Source organism: Meles meles, chromosome 1 (assembly GCF_922984935.1).
Source record: "Meles meles chromosome 1, mMelMel3.1 paternal haplotype, whole genome shotgun sequence".
In the NCBI taxonomy this organism is placed as follows: domain Eukaryota; kingdom Metazoa; phylum Chordata; class Mammalia; order Carnivora; family Mustelidae; genus Meles; species Meles meles.
The window spans coordinates 187,709,840-187,730,486 of record NC_060066.1 but is presented as its reverse complement, the minus strand read 5'-3'; the positions used below and the strand labels follow the sequence as shown (position 1 = coordinate 187,730,486).

The window sequence follows — 20,647 nt, the reverse complement described above, 5'->3', positions numbered from 1 at the left end:
TATTTCCGGTAGGATCAGCCGACGCGGCGGCCGAGGGTTTGCGAGGCAGGCGTTGTCTACCGAGTTTTTCCAGGCGTGAGCAGACATGGCGGCGGCTTTTCGGAAGGCGGCTAAATCCCGGCAGCGGGAACACCGAGAGCGAAGCCAGGTAGGACCGCACAGGCCCCATGAGTGCTGGCCCGTGGCCTCGTGTGCTAGTCTCGCCTCCTCCCTCTCTCCACCTGCGGGCTCCGGTCCCTTCCCGACGTTGAGGGGTCACGTAAATAAACTCAAATGTATGCTAACGACGCGGGCGTGCCTGGGGCGGAGCCTGGCGACCTGGCGAGGTCGGGGGTCGTCGTTCTCGCTCTGGGAGGAGCAATGGCTGTCTTGCGAGTTTTCAGGGAGGGAGTTGGGTGAGAGACACTGTATAAAGCGCTTGGCTGGGGGGAAGGTGAGGTCAGAGCGCACGCGGGCTGAACCTGGAACCCCATCTGCGGGCCCTCAGCCCTGCCCGCTGCATAGGGGGTCTGTGACCGAAGAGGTTGGTGATGATAATGTTTTTATCACCGTCAGGCGTAGGCATTGTGCAAAATCCGTGAAGCTCGGCCACATACGCTTTTGTTTATGTCTCACACTGTAATGTTGATGTTTTCTATCCCCATTATACAGATGAGGAAGCTGAGGTCCAGGGAGCTGAAGTGACTTGCCTTGTGACAAAGACCAAATTCAGGTGGATAAACAGTTGTAGGACTTTGGAGGGTGTGTCTGTGTTGAGAAGGTTGAGTAGAAATTTAGTATATGAAGAATCAGTGTTTTCATTCCACTGTGCTTAGAAATCACATCATAACCAATTCAGAAGGGCCCTTAGGGATATCTGGTCCCGCTTCATTTGGCAGTTGGGGAAGAGGGAGAAGGGCACATGCAAAGTTGTGTTTCTGACTGATGGGATGGAACTAAGGCCTCTTGACCGCAGTTCAGTCTTCCTGCTTAATAGCATTTATCAGACATTTATTGTGCTCTTGCTGTGTGCTCAGTGGTGTGCTGGGAGCAGTAGTATAATTTGTTTGCCACCTTGTCCGAACCTATTCGTGGACTTGTGTAAAACTAATGATAGAAATGTTTGTTGTGTGCCAGAGCCAGAGAAAGTGCAGAATGCTTTACTATCATTATCTCATTTAACTCTCACATGGTGTGGAAGTAGGTATTACTATTTTCTCACATTTGCAAATGGGGAAACTAAGGCTCAGATAGGTTAACTTGCCCAAAGACATACAGTGTCGCTGGCAAGCAGCAAAGCCAGGAATCAGGCCCCATGTTTTGAATCCAGGGGCCACTCAAAGATGAATTAAGAGGCACCTTTATAAGAGATGGCACATGAAGAATGCCAAATGAGGAATTTGAAAGCAAAGCGTAGAGATGATGAGGGAAGGCATCACGATGGAACTTGCTGGACTTGAAAGGCAACGATAATAGCATTTTGAGCACTTACTGTATGCTAGGTACAGCCCAACAGCTGTTCAGGATCATGTCCTTTAAATCTGCAGCATGTCTGTGAGGTGGATGTTATCCTCATTTTCCAGATGAGGACTCTGATGCTTAAAGAGATTGAATAGTGTGTCTAAAGTCACAGTTGTAAGTAGTTGATTTGGATTAACAGAGAAGACCGGGCTTCTTCGGCTGGCCGTAAGCATGACATGGTCATGTCTGAGTAGGAATAGAGGGTCTTTGTGGGAGAGATGAAGAGAAGGCCATGCTGGCGAGGTGGGTAAACATGTTGACAAGAGCACTCCATGTTTGGGTTAGTTTGGACTTTATTCTCTAGATCCTTCACTGAGGTGCTGGGTAAGCTACCGAAGATGTTTTGTACGGAGGGGGTAGGTGTGCTTAGAGGAGCTATTAACGATGCAATGCCAGGTCTCCTATAACACAGATCCCTTTGAATTAGTGTTTTTATATTTTTTGGATAGATACCCAGTAGTGTGATTCCTGGATCATAGAGTAGTTCTATTTTTAACTTTTTGAGGAAGCTGCATACTGTTTCCCACAGTGGCTGCACCACTTTGCATTCCCAGCACCAGTGTAAGAGGGTTCCTTTTTCTCCATGTCCTCACCAGCGCCTGTTCTTGTGTTTTGTTTGTTACTATTATTTCTTTTTAGTGTTGGCGTTATTTTAATTACTGAGTTATTTATTATATCATTTCAAAGATAAGAGACATGACTAAAAATCTCATCTAAATTATTGGAGACGTTTAAACAGAGAGAGGTATTATGTACTTCTTCAAAAGTTGAGCTTATTCAGAGCAGAAGAGGATGCAGTCTTCGTGTGGTGAGGAAGAGCACAGACTGTGGCCCCATATGGAACGGGTTCCAGTTCTAGCTTTGCCAGTTATTCTGTGTTCTTGGGCAAGCCTCATTCCCCTTTTGGAAAATTGGGATAACAGTTGTGTGTTTTATCTACTTCTCTTGTTTGTTGTAGGGATTAAATGAGATTGTAACAAGCATAGCAGATTGTTTTATAACAGAGTTGGTGCCTAATAACCATGGCCTGTTATCGTGTGGGCAGAAACATCTAGCACAGCCACTGACGTGTATTAATTGCTCAACAAATAGCTTGTAGAAAGATAATGCCAAGATACAATCCTTGTGCCTTCCATACTATCCAAGTTCTGTGTCAGAAAAAGTATTTTGTGTCACACTTGGCTTTTTCTCTCATACTTCTTACCAAAGATATAATAGTAATATGCTGGGTACCTGCTTTGTGCCAGGCTCTGTGCAGACACTCCCACTCACAGAGGCTCATTTAATCCTCATGATAACCATGAGAAGCAGATACTGTTACTCTCATTTTATAATTAGGAACCAGCAGCTCAGAGAAGTTAAGTGATTTGCCGAAGGTCACAGGTTGTTAAGAGGTAAAGCTTGGATTTGAACCCCATTCTCCAGACTAAATTTAGTGCCCTTGCCACAGTTGCCTCCCTGTTATTATGTTTTCCCTTCATAGTATTTTATAAACCCTTGGATTAAGTCTGTAGTAATTTTAGGACAGCTGGCAACTGCTTGCTTAGTGCCGAGTCATTGTTGCCTCTCTCTGTCCTTAATAGGCCAGGAAGCCTACTATGGCAGCGCTTGTGACCTCTCTGGCGGCTGTTACCTCTCATCCTTGGGCAGAGCCCAGTTGGGGGAGGGGAGGGAACAGGGTAGCAAGTTGGCTCCAAGGACATGGATTTACTGAGCACTCCAGAGACTCTTGTTCCTGTCAGGTGTCATGTTGGTTTCAGTATGTTTTTGCTGAGGGAACTAAGCAGTTTTTTTTTTTTTTCCCCTTTTGTCTTCTAGCCTGGCTTTCGAAAACATCTGGGCCTGTTGGAGAAAAAGAAAGATTACAAACTTCGTGCAGAGTGAGTTCAGTTTTCTGGTGGGGATGCTGCCGAGAAAGCTGACAGCTTCCCTGCACTGCAGATGAATTGCTCAAGTGTCTGACAGGGGATAATTTCTTGCCATTGACAAAATGGCCAAAACTCTGGCAACCTGTTGCATACTTGTCTGTGACCCTGACCTTCTCTCTTTGTTGGGCAGAGCGTAATTTATTTAACTGTAGTTGCGTTGTGAAATTTTTTCCTTTTTTTTAAAAATTATGTTGCTCTAGATAGTTTTCTCAGAGTAGCTTTGATTTGCTCCTGCCTTGGTGTGTGAGCCAAAAGCTGAATCTTTTTTTTTCCCTCTCCCTTTTCTTGAAATGCGAGATATAATCTAAAATTCCAGTCATTGAGTCTCTTACATCACTGCGTGTGTGGTGTGGAATGAAGAGATGTGAAAGATGGATTCATAAGACTGAGCGTGGGTGATAATGAACTCTGAAAACATTTTATAAAACAATTACCCCCATTCTTTTCCTTTAGCACTTTATTTGCAGAACACTTTATAATTGTTTGTTAACCATGCTTGTCAGCTGAGGTCCTTTTGTGCTCCTGGTACAGATGGTGATGGATTAAGTGCATTGCTCTGGGTCCCAGAGTTTTTAAGGCTAATGATAACTGAGTGTTATTACTGCGCCAGGCAGTGTTTTAGAAGACTTGCAATTTTTACACTTATGTATTCCTCCCAGTAACCTTCTGGGAGGCTATTATTATCACACCCATTTTACAGATGAAATTGAGATACAGATTGGTTAACTAATTTACCCATAATACTTAGCCAGAAGTGGTTGAGTCCAGGTTTTCATCCAAATAGTCTGGCTCCAGAGCCCATGATTCTAGTCCATATGGTGTATTGCACTGTGGAGTTTCTGAATCTTATTTGGTCACTTGGTGCCCAAGTTTGCTTTAGAACTCTGTCTAGGGGTACCTGGGTTGCTCAGTGGGTTGGGCCTCTGCCTTCGGCTTGGGTTATGGTCTCGGGGTCCTGGGATTGAAGCCTGCATCAGGCTCTCTGCTCATCGGGGAGCCTGCTTCCCCCCTCCCTCTGCCTGCTTCTCTGCCTACTTGTGATCTCTCTCTCTCTGTCAAGGGGTACCTGGGTTGCTCAGTGGGTTGGGCCTCTGCCTTCGGCTTGGGTTATGGTCTCAGGGTCCTGGGATTGAAGCCTGCGTCAGGCTCTCTGCTCATCGGGGAGCCTGCTTCCCCCCTCCCTCTGCCTGCTTCTCTGCCTACTTGTGATCTCTCTCTCTCTGTCAAATAAAATCTTGGGAAAAAAAAGAGAACCCTGTCTAATGAGCTCTGATGTGTGCTTTGGTGTTTCCCTGTTAGTAGGTAAACTAAAATATGTGAGATGTTAATTTCAGGTGAGTTTTGGGATAGGAGAGGAGCCTACATAGACAGTAGCTCAACATCAATGACTGTGGAGTCTGGATCAAATCTAGTCATTGCTTTGGCTTTTTTGGGTTTCATTTTATGTAAACTTTAGATGCTTGTAAAGTTTGCTCATTGTGAGTTTTTTGTTTTTGCTGTGAACCTCATTTAACCTTTCAGTGACTACCGAAAAAAGCAGGAATACCTCAGAGCTCTCCGGAAGAAGGCTCTTGAAAAAAATCCAGATGAATTCTACTATAAAATGACTCGGGTTAAACTCCAGGTGGGTGCCTAATGGATCAGTTGGTATTCTGAGCTCCATCTCATTAAGGAAAATAAGGATGGGGGAAGAGATGGAGAGGAAGGATCCTTAGCTTTTATTTAGCCCTTCTCCAGTTGGTCCAGGTGTTCTTGGTCCGTATCCAAGGCACAGTTCCCCTTCATGAACAGCATGCATTTCTGCTCCGGAATCTGAGTTGTCTTATGTCTGGAGCTGTTCTTAGAGTGGATGACAAGGTGCTAAATTGAACACGCATCTTGGGCTTAGTGTACTGGACCGCTGTTGCATATGGTATTCGGTTCTCTTTGTTCCAGTCATGAGCTATGTTAATGACTTATTCATGATTTTAGTCTAATAGGGAATGTATGTTTTAAATTTGGATTTTAGGATGGAGTTCATGTTATTAAGGAGACTAAGGAGGAAGTAACTCCAGAACAACTGAAACTGATGAGAACCCAGGACGTCAAATACATAGAAATGAAAAGGGTTGCAGAAGCTAAGGTAATAATTGAAACCCATTGTTCTGGTGTATTTTTGTTATTGAAGAAAAATAAAAATTCACTGGTATCAAATTGTAAGTTGATTTCTTCTGGCATTTACAGATTTAAAGTGCTTCTTGATGGCGATAGTGATTTAGAAGTATAGTCAGTGTGCTGGAGTGAAAAGAGTTCATGTTTGGAAATGAGACTTATTTAGGTTTGAATTCTGGCTTTGCCATTTATTAGCCCCATGATTATGGACAAATTAACCTTTTTGAGAGATTGATGCCTCATTTCTATCTCATGGGAATGTTAAGTGAGTTTTGTGGAATGTGTAGCCCAGTACCTGACATGTGGTTGGTGCATGGTAAATTTTAGTTACCTTTTCCTTTAAAAAAAAATGAGGCACATTTTTTGGTGGCTTGTGATAATGATGTGAAATGGTTTAAACTTGTGCACGTTCATTTCTGATACCCTGGATGAACCCAATGTAAAATGAGATCACGTTCTGTATTCTAGAAAATTGAAAGACTAAAATCAGAGCTCCATCTGCTGGATTTCCAGGGGAAGCAGCAGAATAAGCATGTGTTTTTTTTTGACACCAAAAAGGAAGGTATGAAATGTATGAGGGTTTCTGGGATTTCTAGCATGTTGGTCTGTGTTTGGCATTACATGGTACCTTAAGAATTGTCTTGACTTTCAGTTGAGCAGTTTGATGTTGCCACTCACCTGCGAACAGCCCCGGAACTTGTTGACAGAGTCTTTAACAGACCAACAATAGAGACTTTGCAGAAGGAGAAAGTGAAGGGGGTTACCCAGCAGACTCGACTGAAGGTAATTTCCTCTGTTGTTTTTTGAGTCTGAGCTTAGGAGCATCTAGGGTTGGTTGGTTGGTTGGTTTTTGTCACTGCATTGGGGATGGGAGTGGAGGAGGGTTCCTTGGGGTTTTGTTTTTGATTTTGGGTCCTTGGTTTTTAAGATTGGGGAACTTGGGGCCTAATAGTCAGTAGTTTAGGGTCTGGCTTTAGATTTGCATTTGAATCCCACCTCTCACTCTGGGCTTTGTGCTTTTAAGGCTTGTGACTGGTGCAGAGAGAGGAGGGGACACTGAAGATTAAGGGATTTGGTATATTCTGATACTGAACCTTTAGCACCAAACATATATCTCAGAAAATCTTTACGTATTATGCATTTGTAACCAGAGTTTTGTATTGACTTTTCCTTACGGTGCCTTCCATCTCTGGAACTGCGTTTGTGCAGAAGACATGCTTTTTTCTCAAAGCCTTCTGGAGTTGAACTCTCACTTCTGACTGATTCATTTAAAAAAATGCTGTCAATGTGTTTCAAGCAGACAGCTGTTCTGTTTTGATTTGAATCATTTACACCGCATCAGCTTTGCTTCCAATGTTTAATTTCACAGCAGTTTCTCTAGCTCAGAGGCAGCTAAAGTTGCTGTAGTAATATAAATACCCCTAATTAGTTTGACTATATTGGGTAATCCCATAAATTTGACAGTCTGTGTAATAAAGTGAAAACAAAAGCTGTCTGAAACCACTGCTGTGAGACTGTGCTAGAATTGGTGAATTGTTTAAATCTGAAGCCCAGTTATAGTCCCCTCTTGAAGATAACACTTCCAGCTGAGGAGCCGGCTGACTAGTGTTCTTGTGATAACCCTGTTTGTCAATTAGTTGTATTTTCGATTAGCTGTGTCACTAACACTTCTCAAGTGTTGTGGTAGTCCCTAAAGAGATGAGTGCTCCAAACAGAACAGTTCACCAATAAGCCTTTTGAGAAGTTGGGAAGGTTTGGATCTTCCATTTTTGTCGAGTGGTATTGTTTCTTTTGGTGGTTCTGTTGAGAGCAAAAATATGTTCATTAAGACTGCTGGTGGGTGATTGCAAGGGAATTTTTAACCTGTAACTTGGGCAGTCCATGGGTGGGCTTCAGGAAGTCTGTGAACACTCTTTCCACAGTGATATTTTGTATAAATGGGTATATATGTTTGCACAGATTTGTACCAACACACATACATACTTAAGAAAGAATGAAAAAAAAAAAAAAGAATCCAAAGCTTGCATGAGTTTCTCAGGGGTTTATAATTCCCCCAAATTTAAGGACCCCTGGCCTTTGAGGGGTATTCAGCAGGAAGTGTTCTCAGGTCAGCTCTCACTGAAAAAGTCCCTCCCTCTGAGTTCTGTGGTTCTCAGACACCAGCACACTGGCCGGTGGCCTTTCTGTCCTCTGTTCACATTGTGTAGGGTTTCCAGGTCTGGTTCATTCCTGCATTGCCTTAGGTAACCAGGACGCACACACAGAGGTTGAACAGCTTAGTGTAGTAGTGGAAAGATTCCTGGGATCTCTGAGATTCTCGGGACAGTCCTGACTCTGTTCCAGGTGAACCACGTGTCCCTGGGCAAGTCTCCAGGGTTCTGCTTAGCTCTAGAATGTGGTGTTCCTAAAATGGACAGTTTTATAGTCCCTTGTGTTGACTTCTGAGTGAGAAGGGAGTTGATGAAACTATTTATGCATTGGGACTTAAGTGGATTAAAAAGCCGTTTTTTTATTCATTTTTATCTCGTTCATTTTATTGAAAATGTGTGTGTGTTTCTTCCGCAGCGGATAGCTAAAGAAAGACAAAAGCAGTATAACTGCCTGACACAGCGGATTGAACGTGAGAAGAAATTGTTTGTTATTGCACAGAAAATTCAAACACGAAAAGATCTTCTGGTGAGGAGAGAGAGCCTAAGGCCTTCCTTTTTTTTTTCCCCCTTTCTCTTGTAAAGGTCTTAACTGAAACTGGATTTCAGCTGTGTGTAAATCAACCCCAGTGAAAATGTCTGCTCCTTAGGGGCAGTAGTTTGAGCCAGTGTCTGTTACTCTGACAGTGTTGAAATGTTCCTTGATTAAGAAGGGTAATAAGGGGCTTATTAGTCAGTGCTCTGGAACAGCAAAGGGTAGGATCAGGTAGCACATGAACTTTATAGCTTGTGAGCAGCTACGTGTAACATTTAAACAGGTTAACAAAACAGTGCGTGTCACTCACTGGTGTTTAAAAATAGACAACATTGTGTAGTTAAAGAGCACAACTAAGGATTATGCGGTGTCCCGTTCATATTCTTATAGTTCTTTAAATGTCAGATTCTTCAGCTTTGCAGATCCTTCAGATCTGCCTTTCTCAGCTAGGGTTCCGTGTGAGAATATGCCCTACAAAAAAATGATTTGAGTAACTCCCCTGTTTTTCCAAGAACTTCTACACACTGGTAACATTCTAGATCCCCAGGGGAGAAAAGGATTCATTGTGTTTGGGGATACTTTGGGGTGGTGGGCTTTGTCTCTTCTGCACTTTGAGAAGGGCTGAACTAGGGCCTCTCTAATAGGTAGTTTATTAACTTTCTTGTTTTTCAAAACCCTCTCCTGCTGTTTACTGGTAACCTTTTTACTCTTTTATAGGATAAAACTCAGAAGGTGAAGGTGAAGAAACAAACCGTGAACTCTCCAGCTATTTACAAATTCCAAAGTCGTCGAAAACGTTGAAGTGGTATAGATAAACTTTGTCATTCCACATGGAAAATAATTGTTTTTTCCTAACTTCACATTCCATTAGTCTGAATGACATGGTTTTTCCTGCTTGTAACTTTAATTTATTACAGATCTGGCATTTGATATCTTTCCGCGAACAACATTTAAACGCTTTCCCTTATCTTACTTTTTTTGGGGTATGAAATCATGCCTCAATATATTTTTATATACCTATGTATTTTCTTCATGATGAACATTCTATAATCTCATTATGATAAATTTGGAAAAAAATGAATTCATCTCTAACCCCAGTACTTACTGAGAACACCAAATAGTTATTAGTGCTAGGAGCTAGGGCATTGGAAGTGAACAATATTGTGAATGTTCTGCTTTATTTCCTCCCTTCTGTAAAGGCATGTACTGTTTTTTTTTTTTTTTTTTTTTTTTGCTTTATTTTTGTGTTCTGTAAGTATAATTACAGCAAACAATTTTATACCTTTTTTACTTAAATTAGTCCTTCAATTTTGTTACATCACTAAATTTTTAAATAGTATGTATCCATAGTAAAAATTAAAATAAATATTTTTATTATTTATTTGCATGTCCTATCCAGTGGGTAGACCGATTTTACCCTCCTTCCTTCTGTGTTTATTGGCTGGCTATTCAGGTGGCTTCATAAATTAGCCAAGGAGGAATTGTTTTTTTCTCTTAGACTTTATAGCTACAGATAGAAACCCTTAGAACTAGGAACCCACAGTGGCACCTCCTTATTGATGAAGCTCAGTCAAACAGACCTGGCCTTCTGTTCCTGCCCTCTGTACTTCTGGCCAGCTCATGATTCCAAGGCTATAAATGGCTTGGTTCAGGGCTTTGCCCTGGCGATAGGGACTCCAGGGCATGTGTAGCAGCTTTCTTCCCAGAGTCTCACCCCTCCCTGCCCATGGAGGGGAGGTAGGCTGAGGCTGTCAAGACAGGGCTGAGCATGCTTAAAGCAAAAGTGGGAGGAGCAGGGTTCTGGGAGGCTTGCTTACACCTCACCCCCTGGAGGGGGAACAGCTGTGCCTGGATTTTAAAGAGTAAAAAAAAAAAAGGAAAAGAAAAAAATCATCGTTAAAACTTAGTATGTTCTTATGACTGCTAGGCTCCTGTACAAAGTCTAAAATGAAAGCCTGTTTCCTCAGGGTGTACCCAGTGGGATTTAGATCTGGGATTCCTGGAAAATAGGAAGAGGGCTGGGGAATAGAAGCTAGCAGCTTTTGCCTTAAGGAAGAAAGTGCTTCCCAGTCTGTGTGTTTCCCTCTTGGGGGGGTGGTGAGCTAAATACATGTTGATGGTCTTAGGACATGAAGGGTCTGGGGGACTGAGTTCTGAGCCAGGGAAGGGATTTATCCCATGGGTGTTGGACAGAGGGGTGGGCAGACTAAGCAGAAATCTGTTCTTGACACAGAACAGCTTGGTACTGCTGCTCTATCCCTTGTCCCTGCTGGGTAGGAGGTAAGGAGTATACCTGATGCCTTTTTGTTGAAGTTTACATCACACAAAGGTACTTGGTCGGGTCTCCCATTAATAGACACACAAGATGCAGCTCAGACCTCATAAACACAGGTGCATGCACATCTGTGTACCTGCTGGTACACGAACATGCCTCCCGTCCACAGGTGACACATGGGGTCCTCACATGTTGCGTAGGAACACAGTGATACCTGAAGAGGCATGTGTATAGGCCAGATGGGGCAGGAAAGCCCGTCCTCTTGGAGTACCGCAAGTGCCAGGTTGGAGGCGGAGAACTGTGAGGGGATAAAACTGGGTGTCCTGAACTGCTGTTATACTGAGGGCTGTCTCTCAGGCCCTTGGAGAGAGTGGCTGCCCCTTGTGACTAACCCAAGACATGCCTCATGCATCCTAAAAACAGGCCAGGACTTCATGCTTTGGTGCTTAGCGGGGCCTCAGACTCCTGGCGCATTGCTTGGGAAGGGGAAAGACTATTGTTTCCTTAGGATCCACCCCTCCAGGCCCAGCGGCTGGTTTGGGCTCTTGGTGGAGCCTGCTGTGGCTAGGCCAAGGGGAATGAACGTGGGCAGCCTACGGAGGTGGAAAGCATTTCTCTGAGTCAGAACTTGTGTGGTGCAGGTCTCTTGTACAAATGAGGTCTCCAGAGTGTCAGCTACTTTAGCTGCTGTGGGACACCCAGGTCTCCCCAGCAGAGAACCCAGCTGTCCTGCCTTAGGCCCACTCTGTTGCCACTTAGAGCCCTTGTGACTCAAGCAGGAGAGTGTCAGGCCCTAGCTTTATTCTTGGATTAAATCTTTTTTTAACTCTGGAGGGAACTGATTCTTGGCAACAGGGTAGGAAAAGGCCCAGTAGGTGGAGCTGCTGCCCCTTTGCTGGGGTTATTTCGCTGGGTGCTGGTGTCTACCCTCTTTGCACTCTTGGCTTCTGTTGGAAGCATCCTGTGCTCCGTTGGTGCTCAGTGCCTGTTTATTGGATTTAATGCCATGGGGAAGAGCTCTTGGGAAAAAAAGATTTTCTCCACGCTTGCTCCACCACTTTGAGATTAGTGTGGCCCCAAGACAAGGCCTGGGCAGGAAAGGGCTTTCCCCTCATTTCTAGTGAGGCCCACGTAGGAGGCTTATCGTTGAGTCCCACATTGAGGGTGGTTCCACCGGGAAATGGTAGGGGTCTCCCCATGTGCAGTTGTGAGGGTTTGTGTCTGGCTCTCCCCCCGCTGCTGGCTGTGGGGCAGTGAACAATTGGAGCTGCACGTCCTCCAGCAGGGAAGGCAGCCAGCAGACGCAGACTTGCTCTGCCTGCCTGTAGAGGCCGGTGAGGCCAGGGCCTGTCGAGACTTGCATTAGTGAGGCAAGTGGGTGTTCAGTGCCGGCCTCCTTCTTCAAGCTCTCCCAGTGCGGCCATTCACAGCCTCATGCACAGGGTGTTGGGCAAGGGGGGGTGTGTAAAGCTTGGGTGGGAGTCTTGGCTCAAAGCCCCAGGTGAGTGGAGGAACTGGGGCTGGACCTGGAGTACTATCGGGGCTGAGCCGGCAGGTTTCTTGGGCTTGGGCGGCTGTTTCCTGGGGTCAGAGGGTGTGCGCGCTCTCACTGAGCTCACCAAGCTCTCACCGGAACTCCCTGTTGGCGGGGCTCTCACTCAGCTCTGTGGGTCTGTCTCAGCAGAAAGTGCATGGAAGGATTGGGGAGAAGCTTTGAAAGCCTGAGAGGCAGAGCCGGCTTTCCCAAGTCCACCCCGTAGAGTGTGGAAGCTCAAGAGGCTGCCCGGGTCATGCTTCTGCTTGTTCTTTCCTAAACTGCTCTGGTCGGAGAGGAAAAAAAAAGAAATCTCTCCTGCTTCTTCAGACTCTCTGTATGGAATCTCTGTGTTCCTCATTCCTGGACCCACCATCACATTTGGAGAGTTCTGTCTCCTCTGTATCTCTCGTAACCAAAGTTTACCTAGTTGTCTCTGTGCAATCTTGTCTGCTTCACTTGATAGCTCTGATAACGATGAGAGCCTTTTCCTCTCTCGTGTCGGGGAACACAGTGTTTGGTGCCAGGCCTGTGGTGCAGTTCTGAGTCCCCTGCTTTGGTGGTAGTAGACATTGGGCCAGAACAGAGCCGGACCTGGCTATTTCTAGGCAAGAGGAGTTTATCTGGGGACTGCTGTTTGGGGTTAAGGGTGGAAAGGAAGCCCTTTCCATTCTTCCTGTTACCTGTCACCTGATGGCCATGCTCAGATCATAAGTGTTAATGAAATTGTGGTGTCCCCGAGGCAGCTGGGCAGTCCTCCACCCCCCCCACCGCCCTGAATCAGCCTGACTCATTTTTAGCTTTCTCCCAGTTACCCCAAAGCCTTTTCTTTTGAGGTGACAAATGTGGGGGGCTGGTTTCAGGTTTCATGTTTTTACATTACTGAGTGGAAAAAAAACCTTTCCAAACCAAAAACAAAACAAAACAAAACAAAAAACCCCAGCTTTTACAGCAGAAACAATATGTCCCAAGAGCCCTGGAAATTTCCCCGTCCCCTCTCATCTGCTCAGCCACAGAGACCAGTGACAGAGGGGTTAAGAGGTGGGGGTTGGAGCTAGGGCGAGTAGAGTATTGGGGACAGCCCCTTTGGAGGCGGCAGCATTTGCCTTCCTGCTTAAAGGCAGGGGAGAGCCTTTGCAGAGCCCTCTGGTTCTGGAGCCAGTAGTATTGCCAAGGGATGGGGCCAGTCAGCTCAGGAGCGGCAGGGGCTGGGGGAGGAAACCATCTCACATCTTTAGCTAATTTGGTCCCATCTCATATCTTTAGCTAATTTGGTCCCAGGAGGTCGAGGGCAAGTCCCTCCCTCAGAGAGGGCTCTTTAGGTGGGGTGGTAGGTGGGAAGCTGCAGGATCCATCTGGCACACGGAGACTGGGGGGCCACCCCCTCCTGTTACTGGCTGGTAGTATTATAAACCACTCCCTGCCTGACCCCCGACAGGGGCAGATGGCCTCCATGGCAGATGGAGACTAGGCCAGTGATGGCTGGGTGAGCTTTCCAGTCCCGGCCTGGCCTCTCTGGCTAATAAGACAATTGAGAGGGAAAGTGACAGGGCTAAGTGTGTGTGTGTTTAGGAGATGGGAGTCCTGGCCTTGTTGGGTCATTCTGGGGGAGAGGTAAAGAGGGAACCTCAGATGAGATCACTGGGTCTTGGCACACCCAGGTTCTTGTGTAGAAGTGGCTCGGGGCCCTGACACTGCCCACCTGCCCGGGCTCCCAGAGCTGCCCCAGTTAGCTCTCAAGTGAAGGGGATGGTCCCGGGGATGGGAGTCTCTGCTGCAGCTGGAGCCTGGTGGGCTTGAGGCAGACCTCCTGCTAGGTCCCCAGAGCTGGGCCTGGGCAGCGGCTCCTCCCAAAGGACGCGCCCGTTTATTATGCGCTCGGGCTCCCTCACTGCGCAGGCAGGCAGCGGCCTTCATTAGCGGGGGAGCTGGGGTCTGTTTTGGCTGCCTCATCAGCATCAGTGAACTGCGTCCCTGCGAGATTTGATACAATTTAATTAACCTAATTAAAAGCTCTGATTGCAGAGATGATTGGGGTAGCGCCAGCAGCGACTGCATATTTATAATGAGCTGCAAGGTGTGGGACCGCAGCCAAACGCCACGCATCCTAATGAGCGGGAGCTGAGAGCCAGGGAGCGGGAGAGGGAACGTTTATTTTTGGCAACAATGCCCAGTTCCTCCCTGCCAGGGAGTCAGAGACCCAGGGAGTGAAGATGGACCTGCCCACTGAGCTCTTCTGAGCAAGGTGGAAGCAGGAGTGCATGTTTCCCACGCGTTCTTGTGCCTTTGGATGCCCACATGAACGCACCGTGCCCGTTTGCTGCTTGCAGAGTGGGGGGCTGGGACCCCAACAGTGCACTTTTCCTGCCTGTCTCCATCCCTGGGAATCGGGCTACCTTCTGAACCACGGGTCCTGGTTTGAGGAAATGGCTCAGTAGAACCGCCCAGATTTTAAGACTTCAGGATCTCTGGGCTGCTCTCCCGGACTTGCCAAGGCAGGTCTGGGTGGATAGGAATAGGCCAAGAGGCTGGGTAGGGGTCAGAAAGGGGATCTGGATGTCCCAGGAGACACAAGTGAGGATCTTGGGCCTGGAGCAGACAGGAGAAATGGGAGAGGTGAACCTCCAGCTCCTCCTGGAGCCCCACCTGCTCGCTGGCTTCTGAGGACATTGTCCAGAGAGGGCTGCCTCCTCTGGACTGTCCTCTGCTACTGCTTCCGTCTGGGGAGTCTCGGTTTGTCTGACTCAGCGTTTCCGCTGTAAATCACATCTAATAATAACGAGAGTGAGAGCTGTGGCAGAGAGGCTGTGGGTGAAGGGGGCGCCGGTGAGAAGGGGCACACTGCCCAGGTGCACCGGGTGTTAAGCGGGGAGGGTGGCAGGAATGGGGGCTGGGTTCTGGGAGCTACCATCAGAGGCCTTTGAGAGGAAAAGGGTGGGAGCACCCCCCTCACCCCGTCTCCCATCCCTGCCCTGGGAGCTTGTGGAGGTCATGAGCTCATCCTGGCTGTCCCAGCCCCCCAGTGCTCTGAATGCTGCCAGGACAAGATGAGATTTGTCCCCAGCCCACCTTGCAGAGCTGCAGCTGTTCAGCTCCCTTATCAATCTTCTCTGTGGGTTTAATCATCTCTCTGTCATCCTGCTGGGACAGCCCTCCCCTTCCTGCCCCAGCTTTCCTCTAAGCCCCCTCCCCCAGACACACCATCTTCTCTCTCCTGGACTTCCGTTCTAGGAGACAGAGGGTGGGCCAGGGTGGCTTTACCCCAGGTTTAGTCTCAGTGGGGAGGGCGGGGGGGCGGGGAATACGGGGTGGGTACAGGTGGTGCTGGCGAAGAATCTGTCCCAGCCAGGTTCCCAGTATCTTTGGTTCCATGCCAGGGCAGGGTCTGGAGGTTGGCCATGAGGGCCTTCAACCCAGATCCAAGAGATTCTGGCGCTGATGCCGTATTCATCCCTTCCTCCTTCGGAAGAAGTCCAGCCTCTTGGGAGCTGGGTCCACCCACGGCCAGCCATCCAGCCAGCTCTGGCTTCTTTCCCTGGGTGGGTCCTGTGGGCCCAGGCTCCATGGAGCCCTGTGGGCCCAGGGGCCCTTGGGCAGGAACCACAAGCCCACAGCTTTGCGTGCATCTTGGGAAAAAGGGTGCCCAGGAGTCAATGGAGCCTGTGTTGTGGTCCAGGCTAGGAGCCAGGGCGCAAGGGGCTGTGAGGCCCCTCCCAGTGCTGACGTTCAAGATGACCTTCAGGGTAACTTTTCAACCCCCTCTGCTTCACTCTCCCCTCCAGAGCATTTGGGGGAATGGGCAGGGAGGGGTGACATGGGATGGTGTATGTGGCCCTCGGAGGGAACACGGGAAAGAGGGCCCTTCCTCCCGCTACTCTGTGGTTCCCACTTAGGCACTCTCAGTGCAAATGGAAAGTGGCCTTCTTCCCATTTCTCAGAAGGGGATGGAAAGCCCTAAAGAGGGCCAAGATTCTGGGGCCCATCACCCAGGTAGGGGCTGAAAGACTCTCAAGATAGGAGCTGAAAGAGCCCCCCTCAGAGGGTCCCATTGGGTGGAGACCATCAGTTCTGGAGGGGCACCGACTAGTTGGGCTGGAGGGGGCTGGTCCGGTTCAGCCCAAGGCTGGGCCCTGTAGGACAATGGCACGTTGATGAGAACTTGGTTCCGGCCTCACATGACTTGATGGGGGTGGATGGACTGCACGTGGCTGAGCCGCCAGGGCTGACCTTTGATCACTGGCTAGGGAAGAGAGGAAGCCATGAAGCTTTCCTGCCCACTCAGTGCCCTGGGCACCCTGCCACCCCCTCCTGAGGCACTGCCCTCTGGGCACACACACTCTGTCTTCACCTACCTTCTTTCAGTCTCTCTCTTCCCTTTCTCTTTGCTCCACCAGTGTGTGTGTGTGTTTACTGTGTGTGAGCATGTGTGTGCGAGCATGAGCAAGTAGGCACCCCGAGGATGAAGGACAGTGAGAGAAGAAACACCCTTTGTGGGTTCTTTCCAATTGAGGATGGACCTAGTTTTTGCCGTGGGGACAACACCAGCATAGGGCCAAAGTGGGCATGCGTGTGTGTCTATGCACGTGTCTTCTTGGGCGGGGTGGACACGTGTGTCCGTGGGGAGGGCAGCGCTCCCTCCCCCGGCTTACCGTGTGACCTGTGTCATCTGTGGGAGAGGGGGCGACTTCTCCGGTGAGCATCTTCCCCTTCTTGCGGAGCCATAGCGCCCTCTCTGGCACAGGGCCGGGGGCACTCTCAGAAGGAAGAAAGACTTTTTTTGGGTGGTGTAATTATCATGATCAATGAAGTTACTGGAAAAATTACTCTTCAGTGAGGAGGCAAGGTGCGTGCACACACGTGTGCACCAACACGTACACGTACACAGTAAAAGCTAACCACAGACAAGGGTATGCTCAGGGAGAGTCCCGATAGAGGCAGGGGTGCTCATACGTATACCTCCGATCCTTATGCGGGGTTGTCTGTCCTCTCTCTCGCCAAGATGCTCAGGCGGATCTACCAACGGGTGCTCTCCCAGGAGAGTCTTTCCCTGAGGTCTCCTGGGGTTTCGAGGGCCAGGGCCTCTCAGCTGGGGCAAGCCACTACGAATGACTTGACCCAGCATTTTGAAAGGGAGCCTAGGGCCTGACTTTGCCAAATAACATTATGAACATTATGCAAAGATTTTTAAATGAGCTCTCCTCTGTGGGGAGCCCCGTACAACTTTTTTTCTTCAGGGCTAGTCTACCCTGCCTCCCTTTGGTGGCCCTGGTACTGTGTGGAGGGAAGTTACATTTTTAGACCTGGGATCTGATGGGGATGGGTGCCCAGATAGCAGCATGAGGAGGCCCGTGGGTGAGAAAGGGACAGCATGTGTGACCTCAGACTTATTCTCTAGGCAATCTCTCAAATTAACAGCTTTGAGTGGTTTGGCTGAGGAGCATTTCTGGACATTTCCACCACCTTCTCTATTCCCTTTTTGCCTCCCCCCCCCCAATATAGTTCTGTTAATCCCACTGGATGCTGGGGAGATCATGCAGGAGTGGTCCTTTGCACTGAAGTAGAAGGGACAGAGCTTGGAGGGGGCTGGGACGGAGGCTGGGACTGAGGTCGGCACGGGGCACAGCGGGGCTGAGGCTGGGGCTGAGGCTGAGGCCAGGATCTGCAGTCGAGGCCAAGTAGAGCATGGACGAAGGTGGGGTTGTTGGAGGTTGGGTTGGCAGAGCATCTCTTTCAGTCTTGACAGGATTCTGAGAAGCCTATTTTTGGAGTCCAAGGCAGATGTTCTCCCCCAGTGAAGAGAATGTTTGGTGTCTGTGCTCCCCTCGGAGGGGCGGGATAGAACCCCTCCCCCTGCTCCCCTCGGCTCAGCAGAGTCATACATCACCAAGGGGCCGGGGCTCCCTAGATGTATTGCCCTAATACGTCGCTATAGCAACCCCACTCCAATCCTGCATTATTCTAATGTGGTGCCCCTCCCCACTGTGATGTATAGCTTAGGTCTCAAAGCTGCGAGGCCCCTTCTCTGAGTCTGCTCCAAGTACCCCAGGGATGGGTGGGTTGGAGGCTGGCTTGGCTTCTTTGGGCCCTCTTGCTTCTCTTCCCTCTGTGCACGGGATCCTTTGTGAGGCTGGGTGTGGGGATGGGGTCCGGCCCATGGGCCCACCCACCCGCCTGCCCAGAGAGGGGAACCGGCAGGCCATGTGTCCTGGCGCTGGCACACGAGTGCCTGACGCACCGACCCACGCCAGCCTGCCTGGCCTGGGGACCTGAGGCCCTGGGGTTGGGGGCCAGGGCAGGACAATGGCTGCATTCCTGCTGTGAGCCACAGGCCCCCATTGTTCCTGTGGACACTGCCTACTTGAGGGCTGTGATTCTGGCTCTCACCCCATGGGGGGCGTAGGATGCTCCCTGGACCACTCCCCCGCGGGACCATAGAGGGGTGATTCATGGGGTGGCCAGGGCATAGCAAGCCCCAGCTGTGCCCAGATTCTGGGGGGTGGGAGGGGGAGGCGACTAAGGGTTGTTTGTGCCCGCGGGGGGGTGGTGGGCGGTGGCGGGTGTTGAATAGTCAGAGGACTCTGGGCCGTGGACACCCACCACGTCATCTCCTACCCTTCCTCATGTGTGGGCCACTCAGAGAGGCCCCATTGTCAGAGGGGCAGGCCCACCCAGCCTAGAAGGGAAGCAGTGATTGAGAGGGTCCACCTCAGAGCTGAGAGGACCACCCCTCACATTATACTGGTGGGGAAATCGAGTTCTGGAGAATGGCGGGGACTACTTAAATTCACACAGCTAGGTGGTGACAGGCCTGGGACCAGAACATTTCTCCATATGTCCCTGGTGCTGAGATGCTGCTGCCATTTCTGGTAGAAAACCTGAGTCTCAGTGGTGCCCTTTGGCCTTGGCAGAAGTTATGTTCATAAGTGCCTTCCTGTCCTCTACTTCCTTTGAAATCTCTCTAGTTCAGGTCAGCGCTTTGTATCCCTAGAGTGAGAAATCAGAGCCCAGGGCCTCCTAGGGCCATACAGAAGCCATACTGGCTGTATTTTCTGTGGGACCCTGAAGAAATAAATGGAGCGTGGAGGTTCTTGGTGCTTTGACACACAAGATGCATAGATGTAACAACAGCCTCATTGTTTCCTCCCTGACAGTGGTCTCACTTGGGCCCTCACATGCCTACACTACATGACTGAGAGGTAGGGAGGGGAAGAAGCAAATCCAGGAGTGTTTTAAGGACAGGGGGCTTGGTCTGATTTATCTCTGTGTTCTCAATGCTCAACATAGGGCCTGATTGTCAAACTGGATGATTGAATGAGTGGATGGATGGTGGATGGTTGGGTAGATGAATGGATGGTTGGTTGAAGGTGGTTGAGGGTTTCATGAGTGAATGGATGAGTGATGCGTGGATTGATGAATGGATGAGCTAGTGGATGGATGTAGGATGACTGGCTGGCTGGCTGGCTAGATGCAAGGATAAATGAGGGAATGCCCACTTCACATATTGAACTCCAGGGATGACCCAACTTGGGTTATATGGAAGATGGACAATGGAGTGAGGCCTGGACTCAGGTACCTGGACCCCATCTTTGACGTAAGGATGCCCTGTAGCATAGTTTGGTGGTCAACCTCTCAGTAGGGTGGGATCTGAAGGAATCTATAGTCAGACTTAGTTTCATAGCAGGTGGCTCCCCAGGGTCAAGGGGACCTTTAATCCTGAGTTGAGTCTTCTGTGCTGAGATCAGAGGAGGAGGTAAGAGCCCATTAGTGGAAGGGTCCTGGGTAGGGGAGCAAGAAGGATAAGGTTCAGGAAGGGGCAATGAGTGGGGTCTTGAGGGCACTGGGGCTGAGTGGTTTTGCCTCCTTGGTATCAAGCCCTGAGCAGGGAGCCCCAAGGCAAACCCGTATTCATTCTTCATGACCCAGCTTAATTGATGGTACCATCTATAAGGTTTTCTCTGACCATGTGGGAGCTATCTCCCCAGATCCTACACAGAGCCTTAGAAGGAGCTCAGTGCACATTCTTGGGGATATGGGGTTACCATGAAGAGGCAGAAGTAAGGGATAAGTTGGGAGACTGCACCTGCTACTAACTTTCTGGGTCCTTTTCAGCAAGTCCCTCAATGTCCTTGGGTCTCTATTTCCTCATCTATGGAGTGGGGATGGAGACCTTGCACTTGTCTTTCCAGAGCGGTTTTGAGAAATAAGAGCAGTAATTCTAGGGGCGGGGGAAGCACTAGGCATCATTTTTTCCACACTGATTCAGCCCAGCAATAATATAATAATATATATTGTACATATAAAATTAATTTTATAGCTGACATTTAATGTGTACTTAAAACATGCCAGGCACTCTTTGAAGTGTTTATGTAGATTTCTCAGCAGTCCCGCCAGGCAGGTACTATCATTTTCTTTTGATAGATGAGGAAACTGAGGTATGGAGAGCATAAGTAGCTTGCCTGAGGTCCCACAGGCAGCAGGTGGTGTAGCCAGAATGAAAGCCTGGGCAGATACCAGGGCCCACCTTCTTTGCCTCTGTATTTGGTGTCTCAGTATGCAGCTCTCCAAATGGACGCATTG

At 48.8% G+C, this 20,647-nt stretch overlaps 1 protein-coding gene across 1 annotated transcript; it reads left to right on the top strand.

Annotated features, from left to right (window-relative positions):
- Positions 1–9,642, top strand: UTP11 (UTP11 small subunit processome component). The gene is made up of 8 exons (XM_046002190.1): positions 1–148; positions 3,319–3,380; positions 4,950–5,052; positions 5,437–5,550; positions 6,048–6,141; positions 6,232–6,362; positions 8,145–8,255; positions 8,979–9,642. Exons 1-8 carry the CDS (start codon positions 86–88, stop codon positions 9,060–9,062), a joined length of 762 nt encoding a protein of 253 aa, XP_045858146.1. The 5' UTR covers positions 1–85; the 3' UTR covers positions 9,063–9,642.
- The last annotated feature ends 11,005 nt before the right edge of the window (positions 9,643–20,647 follow it).